Genomic DNA, 25,681 nt, shown 5'->3' with positions numbered 1-25,681 from the left:
GCTCATCTGCCACACACTTATCAGTCATGTAAAAATAACATCAGCACTGACAAACACACATCTTCAATTTTTATATTAGAGCACAGCCAAACAAACATTAGGAAAGTAAAAGGCAAGGAGATATTGGTTGCCAAATTATTCTATCTATGGGCTGATTCTTTGCAAATTGATTTTCTTTTTATTGATGTATTTTAACATTAAAAGAAGTCCACTAAAAGTAAATCCAAAGGAATAGTGATTGAGATTCTTTATATTTTGTTTTGTATTTTTTAATGCTATAGTGATATTCCCAACTACAAATAATAAAAAAACTGTCCTTAAACAAAAACAACAACTGGTGGAATATTAAAACTGATGGCTGGTTGGAATCACCAATGGAATAGTCCCAAAATGTCCACTTGCCAAAGATTGTCACTAGGATTCTCTGAACTGCATGCAATAACGAAGGAAGACAGAAGGTTGGAATATCTGTGGTGGAAAACCCAATCAGCACCTATACATGAGAAGGTCAAAACTCACCTACAGACATATACTACATCCTTAAGAAGAGAAACTAAGGAAACCGTCCTCTCAGCAACATTTACATTGTCCAAATCGTGACCAGCAGAATAGTATGAAGAATCTGGGTTACTGAGCCGTGTACTGGCTCATTGACCCAGAGTGCCTAAACATGCCTTCAGACCTAACCCTGCCTAACGTTCAAAGCTCCCTAATCTGCCTACTTCATAGGAAAAATCTGTAGAATCAGAGGGACACTCTGGGACAAAGGAAACAAAACTAAATCTAGGAACGACACTCAACTCGGTATGGAGTTGGGCCCATCACCCATGTCAAAGCCCTGGAAGCTCTGAAAAGTATCAAACCCACCAACTGTGAAAAAGATTCCTTATCCACCATGGGAAGAATAGCAGTGGTGTAGAATAGCAATAAAACACCTGACTCCTACGATAACTGAGATAATCTATGTCTTGTTCAAAGAAGGCTAGTTACCAGTTTTCCTAAAGAATGCAATAGGCTGGCCAAATTTGAAGAAGTCTAAGCGTGATGCTAACAGTCCTACTAATTACCACTTGCTTCCCAAAATTCTTGTTCTTGGTATCTGGGCACCAATGGGATGTGTCCTCTTGGTTAGGTTTGAAAGCAGGACAAAGCTCAAGAATGATCCTCCTGGCACTGAAGGGTGAAATATTTTGATTTGCCATTGAGAAAATAAAACTGACAAAATATTTCATTTTGGGTTGATTTGAAATGAAACATTTTGGTTTGTTGAACCTAATTGAAATGTCTAATTTCAGGTCAATTTGGCATTAATCTGTGTCTCTTTGAGTTGCCATGCTGTCTCATGAGAGTTGTAGTTTGGGTTCTTTATGCTCCCATTCCTTCCTATAGACCAGGGTCCCTGGCTGGACTACATCTCCCAAGATACATTGTTGTCTCCCCTCCAGTTGAACCAACATGTTGCATCATGGGAATCTTATGATCTCAGTGCATCATGGGAGTTGTTGTTTGGCTGGGGAGCCTGGCCCATAGATGAAAACTTGGAGCTTGAGGCATTTGAACTACAACTCCCATGAAGCACTGTCAAGGTTCCTTCCCCACTCTGAACTCTAGGGTACAGATGTGGGGACCTGCATGAAAACCTCCTAAGCTTATTTTTACCAGCTTAGGTTAAAACTTCCCCAAGGTACAAACTATTTTCCTTTTTCCCTTGGACTTTTTTGCTGCCACCACCAAGGTCTAACAGATATATAACCGGGAAAGAGCCTGCTTGGAAACATCTTTCCCCCCAAAACCTACACCCCCTTTCCTGGGGAAGGTTTCATAAGAATCCTCACCAATTTGCATAGGTGAACACAGACCGAAACTCTTGGATCTTAAGAACAATGAAAAAGCAATCAGGTTCTTAAAAGAAGAATTTTAATTGAAGAAAAAGTAAAAGAATCACCTCTGTAAAATCAGGATGGTAAATACCTTACAGGGTAATTAGATTCAAAACATAGAGAATCCCTCTAGGCAAAACCTTAAGTTACAAAAAGACACAAAAACAGGAATATCCATTCCATTCAGCACAGCTATTTTATCAGCCATTTAAACAAAACAGAATCTACACATATCTTGCTAGATTACTTACTAAGTTCTAAGACTCCATTCCTGTTCTGTTCCCGGCAAAAGCATCACCCAGACAGACAGACAGAGTCTTTGTTTCTCCCCCGCCCGCCTCCAGTTTTGAAAGTATCTTGTCTCCTCATTGGTCATTTTGGTCAGGTGCCAGTGAGGTTAACCTAGCTTCTTAACCCTTTACAGGTGAAAGGGTTTTTCCTCTGGCCAGGAGGGATTTTAAAGGTGTTTATCCTTCCCTTTATAGTTATGACAGTACGATAGCAGATCAGGGGGATGCAGATGAATGTTGAACCGAGCCCAAATGATATGTTTTGATTCAGGAATGTTAAAACTTTTTTCTGTGGTAATATCAAAACAAAACTTTTCAAATAGATTGTTTTTTAGAAATTTTTATTCTATAGAAAACTTTGAGTATTTCACCCTTCTACCCTTATTTGAGATAAAAGCAAATGTGTAAACATCAAACAAATGGCATGACTGAGCCAGGGAAGTGCTAATGCTCCCAGGTCTTCCTCTCATTCCTGATATACCAACTGTTGTAACTTTACAAAATATTTCTACAAAATGACATCATGCCACAAAAACCAGACTAATGAGGGGACGGAAGCACAGGCTCACTTTTCAGTGGGTAGGCTGGCTCCGATCACCTGGATGTAGTTAAGACAAATCACACTGAGTTGTTCTGCTTTGTAGAGGCTGAATTTCTTGCTGTGTTACTGTGTGTTTATCTGAGATCTTATTAAAACTGTTGTTCATTTCTCCTGTCTTTAGATCTTTTGCTTTTCTTAAATGCTAAAACTCCAACTGTGACCTCTCAGAGAAACTGATTCACTTCATCAAATGGATCCTGTAACTTTGATGTAGAAGCTTTTATTAAAAGGATCCAACATAAATGAGACAAGGAAATGTGTTTGCGCTCTTCAGAACTGCATTGAGAAAGAAAGGGAAATGGAAATCAGAAAATAAGCAAAGTAAAATATCCGCACTTATTTAATGAAAGGAATTGAATGTTCTCTGGGTTTGTGCAATATAATAAGGTAAAACAGAAGTAAACATTATAGTAATAAGACTCAAAACATTGCAGTGTTTAGGTGGCACAATGAAAATCATTAACAAAATCAGAATGGGCGGAAACTAAGCTACCAACAAATCCTTTAAGTTTTATAATATAAAGTATAAAATAAAGTGCAATATATTATGCTATGGATTTAATCTGGAAAACAGGAAGATTAAATACTAATTATGTGCAATGGGCTGTGTTAACTTTGCTGCTATACCATGAAATGTAGCATTCACAGACAGCTGCAGTGGCACAGGAGCTAGCAAACAGAGCTCTAAACAGGGGAGTTTGAGTGGGAGTTTGTAAGGGGAGTTTGCATTGTGGTGCTTGTTTGGGGTTTGCTTTTGCTGGGGGAGGTCTTTTTGGTGTGGCTTCTGTTTCCCAGATTAACAGGATTTAGGTGGGAAGGAGATGACAGATACAGAGGCAGCTGTGGGAGTGACTCCTGTAGTGAAAGACACATTGAGGATGACTGGATGTGGAAGCTGTGGTATGTACATGATCCTGGAGGGGGGAACCGGTAAGAGTTTTTTCTGCATGAAATGTCGTCTGATAGAGCTGATGGAGGAAAAGATCCAAGGTTTGGAGATGCAGGTGGAAAGTCTGGTTGAGTTTAGGAAGGGGTTTGAGCAGATGATGGAGCAAAGATATGAGGTATCTGAAGGGAAAAGCTCAGACTCACAGATGGCTGGGGAATTTTGAGGAGAGACTGGGTGAGGAAAGTGGTCAGTGGAAACATGTGACTCAAAGAACCAGGCAGAGGAAAAGATGGGCTAGTGAAGGAGAAATAGAGCTTAGGAACAGGTTTGCAGAGTTGGAAAATGAAGAAGGGGCTCAGCAGGTACTTGTTGAAGGTGGAAGGATAAGGAAGAAGAGAAGAGAGGCTAGTCCTATAGGAAAAGGGGAAGAGTCAAGGGAGACTACACCAAATATGAGCCTCAGGAGGATACAGGATGGGTTGAAGAAGATTGTAAGGGAAAATAGGAATGGAAAGAACTTGCAGCCAGAGGGAACAGGGGAGAGACTGGAGAATAGCACTGTCACCAGGAAAAGGCAGGTCTATGTGATCGGGGACTCTTTACTGAGAAGAATAGACAGGCCTGTAACTAGAGCTGATCCTGAGAATAGAAGGGTGTGCTGTCTTCCGGGTGCTAAGATACGGGATGTAGACCTGAGGTTGAAAAGGATCCTAAAGGGAGCGGGAAAGAATCCCTTAATTATCCTTCATGTGGGAACAAATGATACGGCTAGATTCTCGCTGGAAAGTATTAAGGGAGACTATGCTAGGCTGGGGAAGATGCTTAAGGAAATTGAGGCTCAGGTGATCTTTAGCAGGATCCTTCCTGTTCCTAGAGAAGGGCAACAAAGGTGTGACAAGATTATGACTGTCAACAGATGGCTTAGGCAGTGGTGCTATAAGGAGGGCTTTGGGATGTATGGCCACTGGGAGGCATTCACGGACAGAGGACAGTTCTCTCGGGATGGACTTCATCTGAGTAGGGAAGGAAATAGACTTCTAGGATCGAGGCTGGCACAACTGATAAAGAGAGCTTTAAACTAGGAATTAGGGGGAGATGGATGGGAGATGTCCAGAAAATCTCCACGCCAGATTTTAGCATTGAGAGGGAAGAAGATGAAGTAAGAAAGGATACAGCCATGGGTAGGAGAATGTATATAAGGAGCAAGGGCGGTGTGGATACTAGTCTAATAGGTTATACTGACTGTAGAATGACTGTGCCTAATAGGGTACAAAATGTGAGCGAGGCCAAACAGCAAAAATTAAGATGTTTATACACCAATGCGAGGAGTCTAGGTAACAAAATGGAGGAACTAGAGCTACTGGTGCAGGAAGTGAAACCAGATATTATAGGGATAACAGAAACATGGTGGAATAGTAGTCATGACTGGACTACAGGTATTAAAGGGTATGTGCTCTTTAGGAAAGACAGAAACAAAGGTAAAGGGGATGGAGTAGCATTGTATATCAATGATGAGGTAGAATGTAAAGAAATAAGAAGCGATGCAATGGATAAGACAGAGTCCATGTGGGCAAAAATTACATTGGGGAAGAAAACTAGTAAAGCCTCTCCTATCATAGTGCTTGGGGTGTGCTATAGACCTCCGGGATCTAATTTGGATATGGATAGAGCCTTTTTTAATGTCTTTAATAAAGTAAATACTAATGGAAACTGCATGATCATGGGAGACTTTAACTTCCCAGATATAGACTGGAGGACCAGTGCTAGTAATAATAATAGGGCTCAGATTTTCCTAGATGCGATAGCTGATGGATTCCTTCATCAAGTAGTTGCTGAACCGACTAGAGGGGATGCCATTTTAGATTTAATTTTGGTGAGTAGCGAGGACCTCATAGAAGAAATGGTTGTAGGGGACAATCTTGGCTCAAGTGATCATGAGCTAATTCAGTTCAAACTAAATGGAAGGATTAACAAAAATAAATCTGCAACTAGGGTTTTTGATTTCAAAAGGGCTGACTTTCAAAAATTAAGGAAATTAGTTAGGGAAGTGGATTGGACTGAAGAACTTATGGATCTAAAGGTAGACGAGGCCTGGGATTACTTTAAATCAAAACTGCAGAAGCTATCGGAAGCCTGTATCCCAAGAAAGGGGAAAAAATTCATAGGAAGGAGTTGTAGACCAAGCTGGATGAGCAAGCATCTTAGAGAGCTGATTAAGAAGAAGCAGAAAGCATACAGGGAGTGGAAGATGGGAGGGATCAGCAAGGAAAGCTACCAAATTGAGGTCAGAACATGTAGGGATAAAGTGAGACAGGCTAAAAGTCGAGTAGAGTTGGACCTTGCAAAGGGAATTAAAACCAATAGTAAAAGGTTCTATAGCCAAATAAATAAGAAGAAAACTAAGAAAGAAGAAGTGGGGCCGCTTAACACTGAGGATGGAGAGGAGGTTAAAGATAATCTAGGCATGGCCCAATATCTAAACAAATACTTTGCCTCAGTCTTTAATAAGGCTAAAGAGGATCTTGGGGATAATGGTAGCATGACAAATGGGAAGGAGGATATGGAGGTAGATATTACCATATCTGAGGTAGAAGCGAAACTCAAACAGCTTAATGGGACTAAATCGGGGGGCCCAGATAATCTTCATCCAAGAATATTAAAGGAATTGGCACCTGAAATTGCAAGCCCATTAGCAAGAATTTTTAATGAATCTGTAAACTCAGGAGTAGTACGGAATGATTGGAGAATTGCTAATATAGTTCCTATTTTTAAGAAAGGAAAAAAAAAGTGATCCGGGTAACTGCAGGCCAGTTAGTTTGACATCTGTAGTATGCAAGGTCCTGGAAAAAATTTTGAAGGAGAAATTAGTTAAGGACATTGAAGTCAATGGTAAATGGGACAAAATACAACATGGTTTTACAAAAGGTAGATCGTGCCAAACCAACCTAATCTCCTTTTTTGAAAAAGTAACAGATTTTTTAGATAAAGGAAATGCAGTGGATCTAATTTACCTAGATTTCAGTAAGGCATCTGATACCGTGCCACATGGGGAATTATTAGTTAAATTGGAGAAGATGGGGATCAATATGAACATCAAAAGGTGGATAAGGAATTGGTTAAAGGGGAGACTGCAGCGGGTCCTACTGAAAGGCGAACTGTCAGGTTGGAGGGAGGTTACCAGTGGAGTTCCTCAGGGATCGGTTTTGGGACCAATCTTATTTAATCTTTTTATTACTGACCTTGGCACAAAAAGTGGGAGTGTGCTTATAAAGTTTGCAGATGATACAAAGCTGGGAGGTATTGCCAATTCGGAGAAGGATCGGGATATTATACAGGAGGATCTGGATGACCTTGTAAACTGGAGTAATAGTAATAGGATGAAATTTAATAGTGAGAAGTGTAAGGTTATGCATTTAGGGATTAATAACAAGAATTTTAGTTATAAGTTGGGGACGCATCAATTAGAAGTAACGGAAGAGGAGAAGGACCTTGGAGTATTGGTTGATCATAGGATGACTATGAGCTGCCAATGTGATATGGCTGTGAAAAAAGCTAATGCGGTTTTGGGATGCATCAGGTGAGGCATTTCCAGTAGGGATAAGGTTTTAGTACCGTTATACAAGGCACTGGTGAGACCTCACCTAGAATACTGTGTGCAGTTCTGGTCTCCCATGTTTAAAAAGGATGAATTCAAACTGGAGCAGTACAGAGAAGGGCTACTAGGATGATCCAAGGAATGGAAAACTTGTCTTATGAAAGGAGACTTAAGGAGCTTGGCTTGTTTAGCCTAACTAAAAGAAGGTTGAGGGGAGATATGATTGCTCTCTATAAATATATCAGAGGGATAAATACAGGAGAGGGAGAGGAATTATTTCAGCTCAGTACCAATGTGGACACAAGAACAAATGGGTATAAACTGGCCACCAGGAAGTTTAGACTTGAAATCAGACGAAGATTTTTAACCATCAGAGGAGTGAAGTTTTGGAATAACCTTCCAAGGGAAGCAGTGGGGGCAAAAGATCTATCTGGCTTTAAGATTCTACTCGATAAGTTTATGGAGGAGATGGTATGATGGGATAATGGGATTTTGTTAAGTAATTGATCTTTAAATGTTCAGGGTAAATAGGCCAAATCCCCTGAGATGGGATATTAGATGGATGGGATCTGAGTTACTATAGAAAATTCTTTCCTGGGTATCTGGCTGGTGAATCTTGCCCATATGCTCAGGGTTTAGCTGATCGCCATATTTGGGGTCGGGAAGGAATTTTCCTCCAGGGCAGATTGGAGAGGCCCTGGAGGTTTTTTGCCTTCCTCTGTAGCATGGGGCATGGTTGACTTGAGGGAGGCTTCTCTGCTCCTTGAAGTCTTTGAACCATGATTTAAGGACTTCAATAGCTCAGACATGGGTGAGGTTTTTCATAAGAGTGGGTGGGTGAGATTCTGTGGCCTGCGCTGTGCAGGAGGTCGGACTAGATGATCAGAATGGTCCCTTCTGACCTTAGTATCTATGAATCTATTAATCTATTTTCTGTCTTTATGAATTTAACTGTGCAGGTTGAATGTTGCAGTAACACTTTTATTCTCTTAATAGTTTAGTTTAAAAACATCCTTCATCAAGGTGAATTGAGTAGAAAAATGGAGTGAATGCCACCTTTCATGGTGATATTATTTGGCTAGAGTTAGTTTTCTGGTACAGTGGTTTAACAGGGCAGCAGCACATCATAGAAATGTAGGACTGGAAGGGAGGACTTCAGTAGGCCATCTAGTCCAGTCCCCTGCATTCAAGGCAGGACTAAGTAATAACTGGACCATTTCTGACAGGTAGTTGTCTAACTTGTTCTTAGAAACCTCCAGTGATGGAGATTTCACAGCCTCCCTAGGTAACTTTTTCCAGTGCTTAACCACCCTGACAGTTAGGAAGTTTCCCCTAATGTCCAATCTAAACCTTCCTTGCTGCAATTTAAGACCATTGCTTCTTGTCCTATCCTCAGAGATTGAGAACATTTTTTTATCTTCCTCCTTATAACAAACTTCTATGTATTTGAAAACTATTATCATATGCCCCCCTCAAGCTTCTCTTCTGCAGTCTAAACAACCCCATTTTTTTTTCAGTCTTTCCTCATAGGTCATGTTTTCTAGATCTTTAATCATTTTTGTTGTTCTCCTCTGGACTTTCTCCAATTTCTCCACATCTTTCCTAAAGTGTGGCACCCAAAATTGGACACAAGACTCCAGCTGAGGCCTTATCAGAGTAGAGTGGTAGAATTACTACTTGTGTCTTGCTTACAGTGCTCCTGCTGATACATCCCAGAATGATGTTGGCTTTTTTTTGCAACAGTTACAGTTACATTGTTGACTCATATTTAGCTTGGGATCCACTGTAACCCCCAGTTCCCTTTTCATAGTACTCCTTCCTTGTACTTCCCTTTCCACATTATTTCCATCAGTTTTAGTCCAATAGCTGTATATTCACACATGAAAAAGTTAGCCCGTTAACTTTGTAATAACATCTTAGAATTTGAAAGTTATTGCAGAAAATCAGACAAAATTAGTGATGCTCTAAAATCAAAAGTACTTCTGGCTTTTTTTCCCACATGGATTTTCTCTTGTCACTAATGTTAAAGCAAAGGGTTTTTTTGTTTTGGGGTTTTCTGTGTGTTTCAATGCTATTTAGAATCTCACTCATGTAAATGATCCAAAAGACAAACAAAGGGTATGCCTACATAGCAAATAGAGGTGATTGTAACATCAGTAGGCATACCACTGCTAACTTTATTCTAGCTGGCATGGATAAAAATAGCAGTAAAGACATGGTGGCATGGACTTCAGCATGGGCTAGGAACCTGATTAGATACCAAAGATCCCGGGACAGCTTGTATTGGGACAGCTAGTCTGCACTGAAGCCCATGCTGCCACATCTTCACTACTATTGTTATCCATGGCAGCTAGATTAAAGCTAACACAGATATAACTATTCATGCTACAATCACACCTTCATTTGCTATGTAGGTGTATATCCTAATAGCTCCTGTCCTTACTGAGACTGAGCAAGTATAAGCAGGGATGTCACTGCCATCAAGTCATTTCTCAGTCTACTTTTTGATAAACTAAACAGATTAAGCTCTTTAAGTCCTGAGATAGAGATCTCATTAAGATAGAGAAGAGTGGTTGAGAGAAGCAGTGATTTGATACAGGACTGGTTCTACTGGCCACACAAGACTAAAGATATCAGGCCAGATTCTCATCAGTAAATGCCACTGATGTCTATTTTCAAGAGTAAGTTCTACCCATGTGACTAAAGGCATGCAGGAGCAGACCCTTGGCTAGAAAATAAATATGTAATAAATACTCTTGTTATATCTGTGATAATATATTATTTTTCAGAGAAATTTGCAGAAATATATTGCAGAAATATTGCCATAATGGGGAATGGTGCTGGTATGTCTCTCAATGGCAGCAGACATTTTGCTGATACGAACAACTGTTAAATTAACCAAATAAAATAGGACTTACAACCCCCACCTTTGAAAGTATCTTGCTCTGGCCATTCACATAGTGAGAGGCAGTTCCTGGAACCGATCCTGAATTTGTAACACAGCCAAAATGCTCCACTGACTGCAACGGGCATTATTTGTATGAGTAAGGACTGCAGGACTAGGCACCCTATAGCAGCAGTCTCTCCAGAGTATAATCTCCTGCTGAATGTTGTTCCTATTAGTGACTTACCCCTCTTGGCCCTTGGATGTAGTAATTGGGATAGTCATTAAGTTGTATTGCAGTTTTCCTTTAAGAAAGAGTGAAGTAATTTTTAAGTTAGAGGAGTGCAAAAATCCATGCAACTAGTAAACATTTATATATAGTAGCAGTCTTTTAACTTAAAAACATCCAAGGAGGATTTTTGGTGTCAGAGAAAATATGTTAAAAACAAATCCCCTAATTTACTTGCCGCCGAGATTTTTGCCAAGTGAATATTTTATGTCCAAGTTATAAACTTCTGAAAGATGGGGGCATATAATGGAAATATTGAAATAGTCTTAAGCAATGCAGTGCTATGCACTGACGTACTGTATGGGGTCAGCCCTGTTTCTACTGAAGTTAGTGGCAAGCCTCTCTTTGAAGTGAAAGGGAAGATGCCCAGGCCCTATATGTAATTTTTCATGTCTCAGTGGGAGTTTTCATACTGTGTCTAGAGATGATCTCATGATCCCTGTTGTCCATGAGTGCTGGCAAGGTCTTCTAGCAGTTGGTTAGCTAGCTCAAACATAAGTGCTAGCCAAGTTACCTGGAATACTTATGTCATCACAAGATTTACAGGTTCTGAAATGCAGTGGAAATATGGTGATCTTAGAGAAAACCTAGCAAATGCTAGCTGTAGAAATTAATGGAAAACTTGCTTTCACACAGAAACCAAGGAAAATATATTCTGCATGTCCTTTGAGATTATACATGGATCATGTTGAAAGTGAGTTACTTATTCCATGTCTGAATAAAGTGAATCTAGGACTCCTGATCTTTCCTTATATAATTATAGGGTAAGAGGGAGGATACCAATCAGCTGTTACCCAAAGCAACCACTCGATGTCCCCATAGTGCTACAAAAATGCAGCACAAGTAGTATTTTTCTAGCTGAACAAAATATCCAGAAAGACCTTTTATGACAGGTGGTTTGACGCAACTGTAGTTGATACCATCAAGAAATTCACAGAAGTCCATCACATTTCTATGTCTGCTCCAGGCACTTAATAGGACCGTAAGTCTGCAGAACATGCAAGGAATATGTAACAGAGATCTGTAGTTTGAATCACAGAGGAGAATTTGATACTTAATCCACCCTACTGTTCTTAGCTCTAGAGTGTGGAAAAACCTGAGATGGAAATCTGTTTCCTCCAAACTTGTATACATTATGTGATATAGATGTCTCACATGCCAACATTTCTGTGGGTTAGGATCTGAAGTCTTGATGTGAGAGGGGCCTTTTGTGCAAAAGATTATCATTAATTATTTCAGTGTCAGCCCCATGTTGTCTATTTAATCTAGGTTGGGTTGTCAAAACTGCCAAAGTTTGATGAACCTGGGAATATTTTCAGACCCAAATCCATTTATAACAGGATGGTTGCTCTGATTTTTTTTTCCTTTTAGCAAAAACTACTTTCTGGTATTTTTGTACATTGCCAAAAAATAGCAAGAAATAACAAGGCACAGACAATTCTCAGAAGTGGGGACAACTATCTATTTCTTTTTAATTGTGTGTCTCGGGGACCTCTTGATGCCAACTCGCAGAGGCCATAAGGGTTATAGGAATCCCCTGGTGTAGTATTTACATTCTAGTTCATCAGATTGTCATGCGAGGTCTCCAATGAAAGCCTGTGTCACATGGAAAATGCATATATGGCTGGTGTGTAAGGAGTTATGTATATACATGGAAAATTATGTTAAGATCTGTGTTTAGGGACTGGTCACCAGCAAGGGTGAAAAATAGATAAACATTTTGTGTCTGAAAGAAAACCATCGATCTGTTTTCATGTAAAGTATGTATTGTATGGCTCACAATGGACCTCCACTCACAAGTCTGAACCCAATGATAATGAAGGATTGTGAAATCTTCAAAGAGAGAAAATTAATAGGAAGAGGTAAACAGCTGGGTTTATCCTGTTTTGCAAACTAAAACAATGGAGTGGGGTACTATATATGGGGTACAGTTGAACCCCTAGTTATTCCTTCAATCTCTGAGGCAAACTGTCAATGGGCTTGATCTTATGAGAGGGGAGTCTCAGTCAAACTGGTTGAAAATGCCAGGGAAAGAACTTGAAGTAAGCCATCTTGCAGAAGATAGGGGAATGCCTTGTTAGCTAAGTTTAGCCTCTAGAAAGTGTGTTATGATTTTATTTTATATGTAACCATTTGTTTCCAATATTCTCACTCTCTTTCACTTGAATGTCTGTTCTTTGACAATAAACTTATTCTTGTTTTCGAGATAGATATGTAAGTGTTAAGTAAAGTGGTCATCCTGAACTGAATCCTACAAGTTGGGGTGTACTGTTCCTTTGGGAACAGCAGGCCTGGTAATTCTGTGAGTGTTCAGTGGAACAGGGGTGGAGCACTTCACAGGGTTGCTCGGAGGACTCAGGGTTTTGTGTGTGCCTATTGCTAATTGTACAGAGAGAGTTAGGCTTACAGTATTTGTGTTGTCAGAGGCTGGTGGTTTCAGGGAGCTGATCCACAGCAGGCACAGACAAGATTTCCTCATGCCCTGGGTGCCCCTGGGAAGCATCACACTCTCAATCTCTTTGTGTCAAACTTAGTGTCACTTTAGCTTTTGAATTCCAACTGTACTATGTCAATCAACCCACTCCGATGTGGCGCCATTCATTTTAGTGAAAGCAAAAGAACACATCATACAGATGGGTAATGATCAACACATTAAAGAATTCTATAAAAATCTAATAATAGATTGTAATAATCTGAATGGATCCCAAAGATTTAGGAATGTTTCCAGCCATTTTATGGGATTCCCATCTCAGCTCTTTGGCCTATCATGTGGGCCGCACTGTAGTTGTTTTGCACTGCCCACTGTGGACTCAACTCAATCTAAATTCTGCATACGTGGACACCGGGGGATTACCCATACTTTAGCAGCACAGAGCCGGCATAGCAACTCCCATGTAATCCCTGCAGCTAGTGTAGAGGGAATGGGTGAGAGGTGATGCAGCTGGTGTATCAGCTCCTGGGGGATGAGGAGAGGCATAGGTAACTGATGCATGCTGTCTCTCAGGGTGATCTAACTGATGCTGAGGGATTGGCCGAGGACTCAGCCAGCCCACGCACAGGAAAGTATAAACATGGCTTAAAGCCATGAGTTACACAGTGCACTCCTCAGCCTTAGCTGAGTCTGGGTCCTTGATTTAATTTCTGCTTTCACTGTGGACTTTTTATTTGGGATTTTTAGAAGGTCTAGAAATGGTTTACAAATTAGGATCAAACTTCCACTTTCTAGTAGCAGAGATCTGATATAAACAAGACTACTGCATGCACCAGCCACCAAAACTTTGGGGCTCAATTCTGTTCCCACTGATGTCAATGACAAAACTCTGATTGACTTCAATGGGACTAAAAACAGGACACGGGTACCTCTGACCAGGGGTTAACAGAACTGCTGGGGGTTGGACTCTAACCCTCACTCTGACCCCAGATAGGAACACAAATGCACTGGCCTGCAAGATACAAGGCTCCACTTGTCTCTAGGAATCTGAGGACAATCTGGGATGATTGTAGACTTCACCGTGCTTGTGCTGTGGCTAAGTTTTCTAAACTTTGGATTATAGTACCATTTATTTATCTTTTCAGCCACTTGGAAATTGATTTCATACTTATTGCACATTTTGCTGCATTTCAGTGGGAATGTGTGTGACAGAGACAGGATGGAATTGCTCACCATTTTGATTAGCAAATACTTACAAATTTTGCCCAGCTCCCAGTGAGACCCTGGCACATATTTTGCACCCTTTAGCATACAGGTAAATCTTATGCGTTCTCTGTGGGACATGTTCATACACCTTTGAGCTTCTCCAGTTTGCCCTCTTTGAAAACCCCAAAGCACCCAGCAGTTTTTGGAAACCCTTTTGAACTAGTTATAATTGCAGCTCCAGAACCTTGCCTATCAGCCACTTCACCTTCCAGTTGCTGTTTCACACAGAACTAAGCTCAGGAAAATCTTCTGGAGTTGAGTCCTAAATAGCATGTGAAACTAAAGGCCTGAGCTGTGCTTTTAAATTAATAAATCAATTTATTTTTTTTAAAGTTGTACTTTAAATTAGTATTTGTTGTTTTGTGTTTTTCCTGTTGGTTTGTGGAATGGATTGTTTGTATGTGCTAATTGCCAGAAGTGCACAGGGAGAGACAGAAACATTCCCTTTTCAGGAAAACCCTGAGAAGTCATAGCAGAGCCAGGCTGGTGACTTTCTCACAGGTCACATCCATCCACCCACTCAGAGAGGTCTCGTCCTTTGCAGTGCATTGTCCAGTCCTCCCTGAGGAAGGAAAAGGCAAAGAGTGAATCTTAGGTTTTATTATTATTATTAATAATAAATTATGTTTCTCTAATGTCCCTAGCAATAGAGAAGAGATGGGAATCTATTGTAGTAAACCCTGGAAAAGGATTCTGATTTCAGAATGTTGGACACACAGAAACCCTGAAGCTCCCTGGCTCTTTTATCTCACAGACTGAGGAACACAGCCTGTGCTGTGCAGTGTGTTACCACACTAAGTCTATCTAAACCTGGCCTGGATTAAGCAATCATAAGGCCAGATCCCATCACCCTTACTCACATCGAATAGTACCTCTCTGATGGAACAGTCCCACTGAAATGAAACCCAAGGAATAAGGTACTCCTCAGTGTCAGGGCAGCAGAATTGAGCTCATTGAATGGCTAGTCGACCATGCTGCAGTAATTTCCATCCGTAAGTAATTTATTGTCTACATAGTATACAGAAATTACCTCACCCACTCTTACATACTGCTGCCTCTGTGGTGAAACATGCACAGAAACACCCTACTGCAGGAAGAGCAGGGGGATAATGTGCCCAACTGAAACTACAGGAGGGAAACCTGAAAACAGAATGGGTGGCTCCCCAAATTGGAACTTAAGTCAGGACACGGGGTTCACCCATCTATTTTTGCACAAAGTGCTAAGGGTCTTGTGATGACTCCATATTTATATGTGCTTTGGAATTTTTCTCTGACCTCCTTTCTCAGTCTCTGTTTATTATTCTGTCTTTATCATGATTTATACTCCTTAATCGGGACTTGGGGCTCCACTATGTCACCTGCACATCTACCAATGTGATATATGCCATCATGTGCCAGCAATGCCCCTCTGCCATATACATTAGACAAACTGGACAGTGTCTATGTAAAAGAATCAATGGACACAAATCAGACGTCAAGAATTATAACATTCAAAAACCAGTCAGAGAACACTTCAATCTCTTTGGTCACTCGATTATAGACCTAAAAGTAGCAATTCTTCAACAAAAAAACTTCAAAAACAGACTCCAACGAGAAACTGCTGAATTGGAATTAATTTGCAAACTGGATACAATTAACTTAGGCTTGAATAGAGACTGGGAGTGGATGGGTCATTACACAAAATAAAACTATTTCCCCATGCTTATTCCTCAACCTCAGCTGTTCCTCAGATGTTCTTGTCAACTGCTGGAAATGGCCCACCTTGATTATCACTACAAAAGGTCCCCCCTTCCCTCCCCGCTCTCCTGCTTGTAATAGCTCACCTTACCTGATCATTCTCCTTACAGTGTGTATGGTAACACCCATTATTTCATGTTCTCTGTGTATATAAATCTACCCACTGTATTTTCCACTGAATGCATCCGATGAAGTGAGCTGTAGCTCACAAAGGCTTATGCTCAAATAAATTTGCTAGTCTCTAAGGTGCCACAAGTCCTCCTTTTCTTTGTGCTAGGCACTGTACATCCTAAAAAGACTGCCCCTCAACAAGGAAGTTCCAACCTTAGCATATGACAAGAGACTACAGGTGGAGGAAAAACAAAGGCAGGGCAGACAAGGGAACATGAAATCACTATGGCTGGTATAATGAGTAGCAGTTTCAGCCCGACAACTGCATAGCTGTTGTGTAGCTATCGTGGCAAAGGTGAGCCTTAAAGAGGCCAGTGTAGTGGCTATGTGAATGTTTACTGACCCTTTATTTTTGCCTTGCTTTGTCCAACAGTTCTTTTCCTCTGTTTCTTTCTCTATAGTCTCTCCTAAATGGTTTCTCTTAATTGAAATTAGGCAATATGAGCTTGCTTATCAGGAACTGTCCATTCACCAAGTTCTAAGGATGAATTGTGTTTACTTGTATTGCTTCGATGTTAAACTTAAGCGAAGGGCAAACATTCACAATCACAAATGCATATCCGTATTTCCAAAGAGAATCTCAGAGGGCGCCCCTTACCAGGCATCCATTCCTTGTGGGTCTCGCACAATTCTTTTGGCACAGACGATGTCATCTGTTATGTCATTTGACAGCAAGTCTGCAAGGAAAAGAGGGGAGCATTAATGGGGGTTTCCCGTGTGAGACCTCAGTATGGTGCACCCAAGTATAAGGGGCATGGGTGTTCAACTGTGCACCCTGCTGGCCAGCCCTACGTAGTGCTCTCTCTGTGGCATTCAAAAGGGACTGCTTGCTTGTGCAGCTGCAGAGCTGCAGTATTGAACTGGGCTCCCCTTGTCCTCCTTGCTGCACTCTCAGAGCAGGGAGAGTGAGGAGAACCTAGATCAGAGCAACACCTCCCGGCTGTGCCTGAACATTGACAGGCAGAGTCCTCCACCTAAGCGGTGACAATCCCAGAACATCTGCTCCCCTTCCCCCCGCACACAAACACTCAGAACCGGGTAGGGAGAGACCTGCCTAGACCTCCCCTGCCCTCATATGTGGAAAGAGAAAGATGGCCTAAGAGAGAAGGGAAAGCCGATGGGAGAGGAAGGGGAAGGTAGGGAAAGAGCGATGTGATGGGATGGGGGAATGGGCTGACGAGAATGTGGTGGTGGGCAGAAGGAATTGGAGTGGGAGAAAGACGTGAGGCCAGGCTAAGGGAATGAGCGAGAAGCAATGAGAACGAGGGGGGCAGAGGTTGCTAGAGGAGAGAACCTGTGAGGACAGTTAGATTTAATGTAGGGAAGAGCGAGTGAGGTGCATGGGCTAGAGGGGCTGAGCTCATAGGAATTAAACATGCACTCACTCAGCCTATCAAGCCACACACAGAGAAAAGAATCAGAGGGACCATTGTTGGATAGCTGAGAGATCCAGGGGCCCTGCCCTACCCAGAAAGGTCAAGAGGAGAATCCCCTCAGCATACATGGTAAATAGCAGGTACCTCCCACCCCAGCTTGCCAGAGGCTGCACTGCACTCTCTGCTACTTTCCATTGAAGAGCGCATCTGATGTGTTGGTTGGAACAGGAGAGTGGGAGTCTGGACTCCTGGATTCTGTTCACAGCTCCAACAAGTTGCATAGTTTTGGTCATGTCAGTTAACCAATCGGTGTAATAACACTGTTCCCACAGGTGAGTTAGGAGGTTGAATTAATTCAAGTGTGTGACATACTTTGATACCCTCAGGTGAAAGGCAGAGTTTTATTATCCCAGGATATGCCTTATGTGTATCCCTACCAAAGGGGATGGTACCTCATTCTGCCCATCATCTCTGGGATGGCTCTGAATCTGCCTTCCCACCCCAGTCCAGGCAAGGTGGCTTCCAGGAAAAACACTTTACTATGGCTGTGTCTGGGTGTCCCCCTTAAAAGTGGGGAGTTCCCATGATGGAAGTGGTTCCACATAACAAGTAACATGATCCAAGGCTGTTATCTTTCCCAGGTAACCACCACATGGCTAATGGTGAGAAAATGTGTTTTCTCCACCTCAGCCCCATCCAATTCAGGGCTGCCTACTCTCCACCCAGAGCCCAGCCCTGCAGGGAGCCCTCCACAGGGTCCTAGAAAGGGGGGATGGTACCATGGAGCTGGCTGACCCCCTCTTCCATGCAGGGGGAATGAGAGCTGTGTGTTAATTTTTAGCTGAGGAATGAAGAGCAGCCTACCACAACATGGCAGGAATCCTGCAGCTGCTCTCTCCACTCTTGGGGAGGGGGGTGGATGAAAGGGAGGGTTAGGGACAATACCAGTGCAGGGTATGTGACAGAGGTTCTCAGTGGGGCTCCGATAGTTGTTGCACCAGACACGGCTGTTGATCTGGAAGATGCCATAGTCTGTGCTGCCATCTGCATTGTCGTCCTCTGCTGCCGAATTGAAACCGCTCTCAAAGAATGCCATGCAGATCCCTAATGCGGGAAGAGAACATGCTCACTGTCCATTGCAGAGGCTGTTCACAGAAACAGGGGCAACTTGGGGGAGTACATGAAAGCAGAGCCCTGGAGAGGAGGGAGACAGCATGTAGAGACAGATAGATAAGGGGAGTGGGGAAAAGGCAGCGGGAACGAGGGAGTGGTAGACAGAGTGAAAGAGTGAAGGGAGTTTGGCGTGAGGGGAAATTGGGGAGAAGTGTTTGTGAGAAGGAGGGAGCACTAAAACTCACAGTTGGCGAGGCTGTAACCCTCGTATCCGTCCAGCCCTTCTTCATGCAGCGTATAGGCTAGTTCACATCGGCTAAAGATTTTTGCTTCGTTTGCCGTGATCAGGCAGCCGAGCAGGGAGAGAAGTGTGAGCGCCTTCATTTTTGCCAGAGAATGGGGAACCTCAGTTCCACCTTTGAGGAAAAAATACAAGAACTAAATATCACAGGGGGAATTCTATGGCCAAAGGTCCAACTCCCTATTTCCATAACAAATACTGGCCTGACTGTCTCTGAGGTAACCCAGTATTAAACTTTTCACCCCAGCTGTGGTACCTTCTCTTTCGCCCATGGCTATAATCTTGCCCTCAGGGGTATTTGTTTCGCACAGAGGCACTACAGAGTGTGCATGCGTGCACAAACACACACTGTAAACTGGATAATCTAAAAGACTAACAAGTTTTATTAATCCAGAAACTGAAAACACTGAGGCTAATGGCATCAGAACGTCACAGCTGACTTTCTCATAATTATGTACATGGTGAAGAGTCAGATGTCCCCTGGGAACTGGAAGACTGACAAGTGCGATCCGCCTGGCAAAGGGTTACACATATTAAAGGCTAAGAGGTTTAGGCCAATGGACACTTCTTACTCTGGAAGCATGTCCACAATGATAGTAGTAACTTTGCTCTCTCAGGCGCCCTTCTCTTCCCTCCCTCCCGGCATTTTCCCTGGGACCCTTATAAGAATAGTTTGTGGCATTGAAGGCCCAGACCTGCCAAGTCTACTGCTTCTGCCTGTATGCTACAGTTTTGGTCTTTTCTACAGGTCTTCAAGGAAACTTGTTTTTTTCTGATTCTCAACTCTGAGTGTGTGTGGATGGAGGGAGGCATCAAAGGGAGAAATCTTATGAAATTGGAGCATTGTTTGTATGTATTAGAAAAGCCTTGACACTAAAATGTTTCAGTCATCTAGCGTTTCTCTGTCATCCCTCCTTTAGATCCTCCACCCAGATTCCCCAGCCTCACAAGACAGCAAATACTTTCTGTTCCAGTTTTTTTGGACCACATTTCTCAGATTTTTCCTTTCATCTTATTCCATCTTGAAATCTACTGTGAAAGCGTCTTAGGAGCTACTTAGAAATGTATTAGCTTGTTCCTGAGGTCAGAAAGCAAAGACAGGGAAAAAATGGGAATGTGGCTTTTTTAATCCCTGTATTTCCAGACTGAATATTTAATATGTCATTGCTGGATCTTTTAAACCCACCAGTAGAGACTTGTTGAAAATGACCTGGGTTACTTTATTTCATTATGGCATTCTGGGGTTAATTAAGTGATACAGTTATCATGCTAACAGGCATTTTCCCTACTCCCCTCTTCCTCATCTTCTTAGGACTTGTCACCATGAATAAAAGAATAAGAGTAAGAGGGGGAATATTGCATGGGTTTATTATTTATTGGCCTTATATATATGGGGCCTACTCTTAGGTCCCTTGTTCCACCTGTTTCACATCACTCCAGCAGTGGAAAGCAGCTGGAAAATTGCCTTAACCGGCCCGTTGGGGATTCTCTTAACTGTGACTGGCCCTACCCCATCTCTCGAATAGGGTACATGTTGGGGGAGAAAGCAGGGTGGTCAGCACCGTGCTATGCCAGCTTCTAGCTAGACCCCAATCAGGAAGGTATACAGCTGCTATTGACCCCACCCCTTATGACCCTTATCTAGAGCCATCAAACATGCAAATATTTCTCTCACTGGTGGTTTGTTGCCCCTAAAATGGGAAGGCATAAGCTTCTGATAGGTTGAGCCTGAACTTATGCAAATATCTACACATTAATACTAATTTACTAAGCACTGTTTTGTCTCCAGATGTTGGCAGGTATGGTGGTATTAATGAAACAGTAGCAAAAGGTATTATCAGCTCTTACTGGAGGCAATATCAACAGCAGGACAGAGCCTTCTTGGACAGGACGGCTAATATTTTAAAGAACAATTGTAACCCAAACCTTAACGTACAGCTTCTGATCACAGCTTCCTCCACAGCAGAGTCTGGTCTGAAAGTTCCCAACCGACACCCAGTGTCTCCCCCTTAACTGCTCCCCCTTCTAGAACCTGCTCCTCCCCATGTCCCTGTGACATCACTCACTGCCATTCTCAGTTCAAACAACACAACAAAGCTTTGTTGTGTGTCATACATTTCAGACTCCTGCATTCTAAAATATACCGCAGAATTAAATAATGCAAGGAAGTGGTCATCTGTAGCAGAGCTGGGTGAATACTGCAAACATATTTCTTCAAATCGTCACTTCTATTTTAGGATATGTGAACAAAAATAGTTTTGAATCCTTAATCACAAGTATTCACACCTGAAAATGGATTCTAACTCCTCCAATTAGGCAACAGAATCTTGTCATGTGACCAAATGCTCATGTAAAACCTGTGTCAAAAAACACTTCTAAAAATCACTCAAAATGAGTTGCTTGTGAACAAGCTACAGGCCAAGAATTATTCCCATAAATTATTCAGTGAATGCTTTCAAACAACAGAGTATTTATTTGTATTGTGGTAGCATCCAGAGGCCCCAGTTAAGCTTGGGGCCCCGTTGTGCTAGATCCTGTAAACACAAATAGTGAGAGACGGTTCCTATCAAGACTGACAACGGAAGCATTCTTTACCCATTTGACATATGGGGAACTACATACAGAGTAAAGGCCTGGTCAGGCCGTAAAGGACTTACCCAAGGTCACGCAGCAAGTCTCTGGTAGAACCAGGAGCTAGTCTCCTGAGACTCCATTCAGTGCCTTAACTACAAGACCATCCTTCCTCTCAAGGGTCAGGGACATAATGTAGGTCCCTCCTCCTCACCTCTGCCTCAGCACAGAGGGGAGCAGAGTTCTCTCACTGTGTTCCCCAGGCATTGTGACTGCTTGATAAAATGCACATTAGCTCCTGGAGCTCCTGCTGGTGCTGTGTACCTCCAACAGGAACTTCTGGTCCCCTATCTGGTATTGCAGCTCAGTTTGGACCAGTGAACCTGACTGCTAGAGACAGGGAAGTGTAATAACATTATACAGGGCACTGGTGAGACCTCATCTGGTTTAGTGTGTGCAGTTCTGGTCTCCCATGTTTAAGAAAGATGAATTCAAACTGGAACAGGTGCAGAAAAGGACAACTAGGATGACGAGGAATGAAAAACCTACCTTATGAGAAGAGACTCAAAGAGCTTGGCTTGTTTAACCTAACCAAAAGAGAGCTAAGGGGAGATATGAGTACTTTTTATTAATACATCAGAGGGATAAATACCAGGGAGGGAGAGGAGTTATTTAAGCTAAGCACCAATGTGGACACAAGAACAAATGGATATAAACTGGCCATCAACAAGTTTAGGCTTGAAATTAGATGAAAGTTTCTAACCATCAGAGGAGTGAATTTCTGGAACAGCCTTCCAAGGGGAGCAGTAGGGGCAAAAAACCTAACTGGATTCAAAATTGAGCTTGATAAATTTACGAAGGGGATGGCATGATAAGACTGCCTATAATGGCATGGAGCCAATCTGCAACTGCTTGCACAAGTATCTCAAATGGCCACTGATGGGACACTGATGGGGAGGGCTCTGAGTTACTACAGAAAATTCTTTCCCAGGTGTCTGGCTGGTGGGTCTTGCCCACATGCTCAGGGTCAAACTAATCGCCATAGTTGGGATCAGGAAGAAATTTTCCCCAGGTCAGATTAGCAGAGACCCTGGGGAGTTTTCTCCTTCCTCTGCAGCATGGGGCCTGGGTCACTTGCAGGTTTAAACTAGTATAAGTCGCGGGTTCTTGTTGGGATTCCCTCCAAGACCTCTTTCAACTCAATTTCCCAAGAACTCAGTTTTCATCACTCAGATATCTTTATCTGGCATATAGCAGTGCTACACTGAGTTGATCAGACTCAAACACAGGATGTAGGGTGGTAGATGCACGATACATCACAGCTCCAAAGTTACACAGAAAATTCATTACACGTCTCATTGAATTTACCATATAATGCAACACACATTTTTGGATTGGTCCGGTTACTTTGCAGGAACCAATCCCAGTGCAGCATGAGCTGTCCACGCACTGTCCATGCGTTGATTTCCTCTTCACCTTACCTCTACATTCCTAACTTATTTTGTCCTTTGTTATCTAGTTCACAGGAAATAGTTCCTGGGTGTTCTCTCTCTTGGCTTAGTTGGTTCAGACATTCTGTCTTCTTAGTCTACTGACCTATTTACTTATCTTTTTTAGCACAAACATTTTGTTTTGAACCTGATGATTCATTTATGGCCTAATTCTGTCTTCCAAAAAATTAGGCTTCCCTCCATGTGTTAATTACTCATGTTGGGCCAGGCCTCAGCTACAATTCTCTGTAACTTGAAGTTTTTAAATCATGATTTGAGGACTTCAGTAACTCAGCCAGAGGTGATGGGTTTATTAATGGAATAGATGAGCAAGGTTCTGTGTCTTGCAATCTGCAGGAGAGCATACTAGATGATCATGTTGGTCTCTTCTGACCCTAAAGCGTATGAGTCTAGTATAGAACAAGGTTCAATATATAATGTTAAGGTTAAGAATATAAGACTGGTCAGACTGGGTCAGACCAATGGTCCATCTAGCCTAGTATCCTGTCTTCTGACAGGTTTCAGAGTAACAGCCGTGTTAGTCTGTATTCGCAAAAAGAAAAGGAGTACTTGTGGCACCTTAGAGACTAACAAATTTATTAGAGCATAAGCTTTCGTGAGCTACAGCTCACTTCATCTGATGCATTTGGTGGAAAAAACAGAGGAGAGATTTATATACACACACACAGAGAACATGAAACAATGGGTTTATCATACACACTGTAAGGAGAGTGATCACTTAAGATAAGCCATCACCAGCAGCGGGGAGGGGGGAAAGGAGGAAAACCTTTCATGGTGACAAGCAAGGTAGGCTAATTCCAGCAGTTAACAAGAATATCAGAGGAACAGTGGGGGGTGGGGTGGGAGGGAGAAATACCATGGGGAAATACTTTTACTTTGTGTAATGACTCATCCATTCCCAGTCTCTATTTAAGCCTAAATTAATTGTATCCAGCTTGCAAATTAATTCCAATTCAGCAGTCTCTCGTTGGAGTCTGTTTTTGAAGCTTTTTTGTTGAAGGATAGCCACTCTTAGGTCTGTGATCGAGTGACCAGAGAGATTGAAGTGTTCTCCAACTGGTTTTTGAATGTTATAATTCTTGACGTCTGATTTGTGTCCATTCATTCTTTTACGTAGAGACTGTCCAGTTTGGCCAATGTACATGGCAGAGGGGCATTGCTGGCACATATTGATGGCATATATCACATTGGTAGATGCGCAGGTGAACGAGCCTCTGATAGTGTGGCTGATGTGATTAGGCCCTATGATGATATCCCCTGAATAGATATGTGGACAGAGTTGGCAACGGGCTTTGTTACAAGGATAGGTTCCTGGGTTAGTGGTTCTGTTGTGTGGTGTGTGGTTGCTGGTGAGTATTTGCTTCAGATTGGGGGGCTGTATGTAAGCAAGGACTGGTCTGTCTCCCAAGATCTGTGAGAGTGATGAGTCGTCCTTCAGGATAGGTTGTAGATCCTTGATGATGCGTTGGAGAGGTTTTAGTTGGGGGCTGAAGGTGATGGCTAGTGGCGTTCTGTTGTTTTCTTTGTTGGGCCTGTCCTGTAGTAGGTGACTTCTGGGTACTCTTCTGGCTCTGTCAATCTGTTTCTTCACTTCAGCAGGTGGGTATTGTAGTTGTAGGAATGCATGATAGAGATCTTGTAGGTGTCTGTCTCTGTCTGAGGGGTTGGAGCAAATGCGGTTATATCGTAGCGCTTGGCTGTAGACAATGGATCGAGTGGTATGATCTGGATGAAAGCTAGAGGCATGTAGGTAGGAATAGCGGTCAGTAGGTTTCCGATATAGGGTGGTGTTTATGTGACCATCGCTTATTAGCACCGTAGTGTCCAGGAAGTGGATCTCTTGTGTGGACTGGTCCAGGCTGAGGTTGATGGTGGGATGGAAATTGTTGAAATCATGGTGGAATTCTTCAAGAGCTTCTTTTCCTTGGGTCCAGATGATGAAGATGTCATCAATGTAGCGCAAGTAAAGTAGGGGCATTAGGGGACGAGAGCTGAGGAAGCGTTGTTCTAAGTCAGCCATAAAAATGTTGGCATACTGTGGGGCCATGCGGGTACCCATCGCAGTGCCGCTGATTTGAATTTCCATCCCACCATCAACCTCAGCCTGGACCAGTCCACACAAGAGATCCACTTCCTGGACACTACGGTGCTAATAAGCGATGGTCACATAAACACCACCCTATATCGGAAACCTACTGACCGCTATTCCTACCTACATGCCTCTAGCTTTCATCCAGATCATACCACTCGATCCATTGTCTACAGCCAAGCGCTACGATATAACCGCATTTGCTCCAACCCCTCAGACAGAGACAAACACCTACAAGATCTCTATCATGCATTCCTACAACTACAATACCCACCTGCTGAAGTGAAGAAACAGATTGACAGAGCCAGAAGAGTACCCAGAAGTCACCTACTACAGGACAGGCCCAACAAAGAAAACAACAGAACGCCACTAGCCATCACCTTCAGCCCCCAACTAAAACCTCTCCAATGCATCATCAAGGATCTACAACCTATCCTGAAGGACGACCCATCACTCTCACAGATCTTGGGAGACAGACCAGTCCTTGCTTACAGACAGCCCCCCAATCTGAAGCAAATACTCACCAGCAACCACACACCACACAACAGAACCACTAACCCAGTAACCTATCCTTGCAACAAAGCCCGTTGCCAACTCTGTCCACACATCTATTCAGGGGATACTATCATAGGGCCTAATCACATCAGCCACACTATCAGAGGCTCATTCACCTGCGCATCTACCAAT

General features: G+C 42.5%; 1 protein-coding gene across 1 annotated transcript; it reads right to left on the bottom strand.

Annotated features, from left to right (window-relative positions):
* Positions 1-14,412: 14,412 nt before the first annotated feature.
* Positions 14,413-18,932, bottom strand: LOC119851498 (sperm acrosome membrane-associated protein 3-like). Its single transcript, XM_038391422.2, has 4 exons — positions 18,768-18,932; positions 18,355-18,513; positions 16,632-16,710; positions 14,413-14,687 (listed from the first exon to the last, which is right to left on the bottom strand). Exons 1-4 carry the CDS (start codon positions 18,904-18,906, stop codon positions 14,621-14,623), a joined length of 444 nt encoding a protein of 147 aa, XP_038247350.1. The 5' UTR covers positions 18,907-18,932; the 3' UTR covers positions 14,413-14,620.
* Between the last annotated feature and the right edge of the window lie 6,749 nt (positions 18,933-25,681).

The sequence above is a fragment of the Dermochelys coriacea genome, chromosome 2 (assembly GCF_009764565.3).
Source record: "Dermochelys coriacea isolate rDerCor1 chromosome 2, rDerCor1.pri.v4, whole genome shotgun sequence".
In the NCBI taxonomy this organism is placed as follows: Eukaryota; Metazoa; Chordata; order Testudines; family Dermochelyidae; genus Dermochelys; species Dermochelys coriacea.
The sequence above is the reverse complement of the archived record's forward strand: the minus strand, read 5'-3'. Positions and strand labels throughout refer to the sequence as shown.

What these genes read in the sequence shown, in the direction of transcription:
- LOC119851498 (XM_038391422.2), bottom strand. Translation starts at nt 18,906, where the DNA reads ATGAAGGCGCTCACACTTCTCTCCCTGCTCGGCTGCCTGATCACGGCA. An exon ending in GGGTTACAGCCTCGCCAACT is followed by an intron (nt 18,514 to 18,767) that starts GTGAGTTTTAGT and finishes TTCCCGCATTAG; the next exon opens with GGATCTGCATGGCATTCTTT. An exon ending in CTGTCACATACCCTGCACTG is followed by an intron (nt 16,711 to 18,354) that starts GTATTGTCCCTA and finishes TTTTCCTTGCAG; the next exon opens with ACTTGCTGTCAAATGACATA.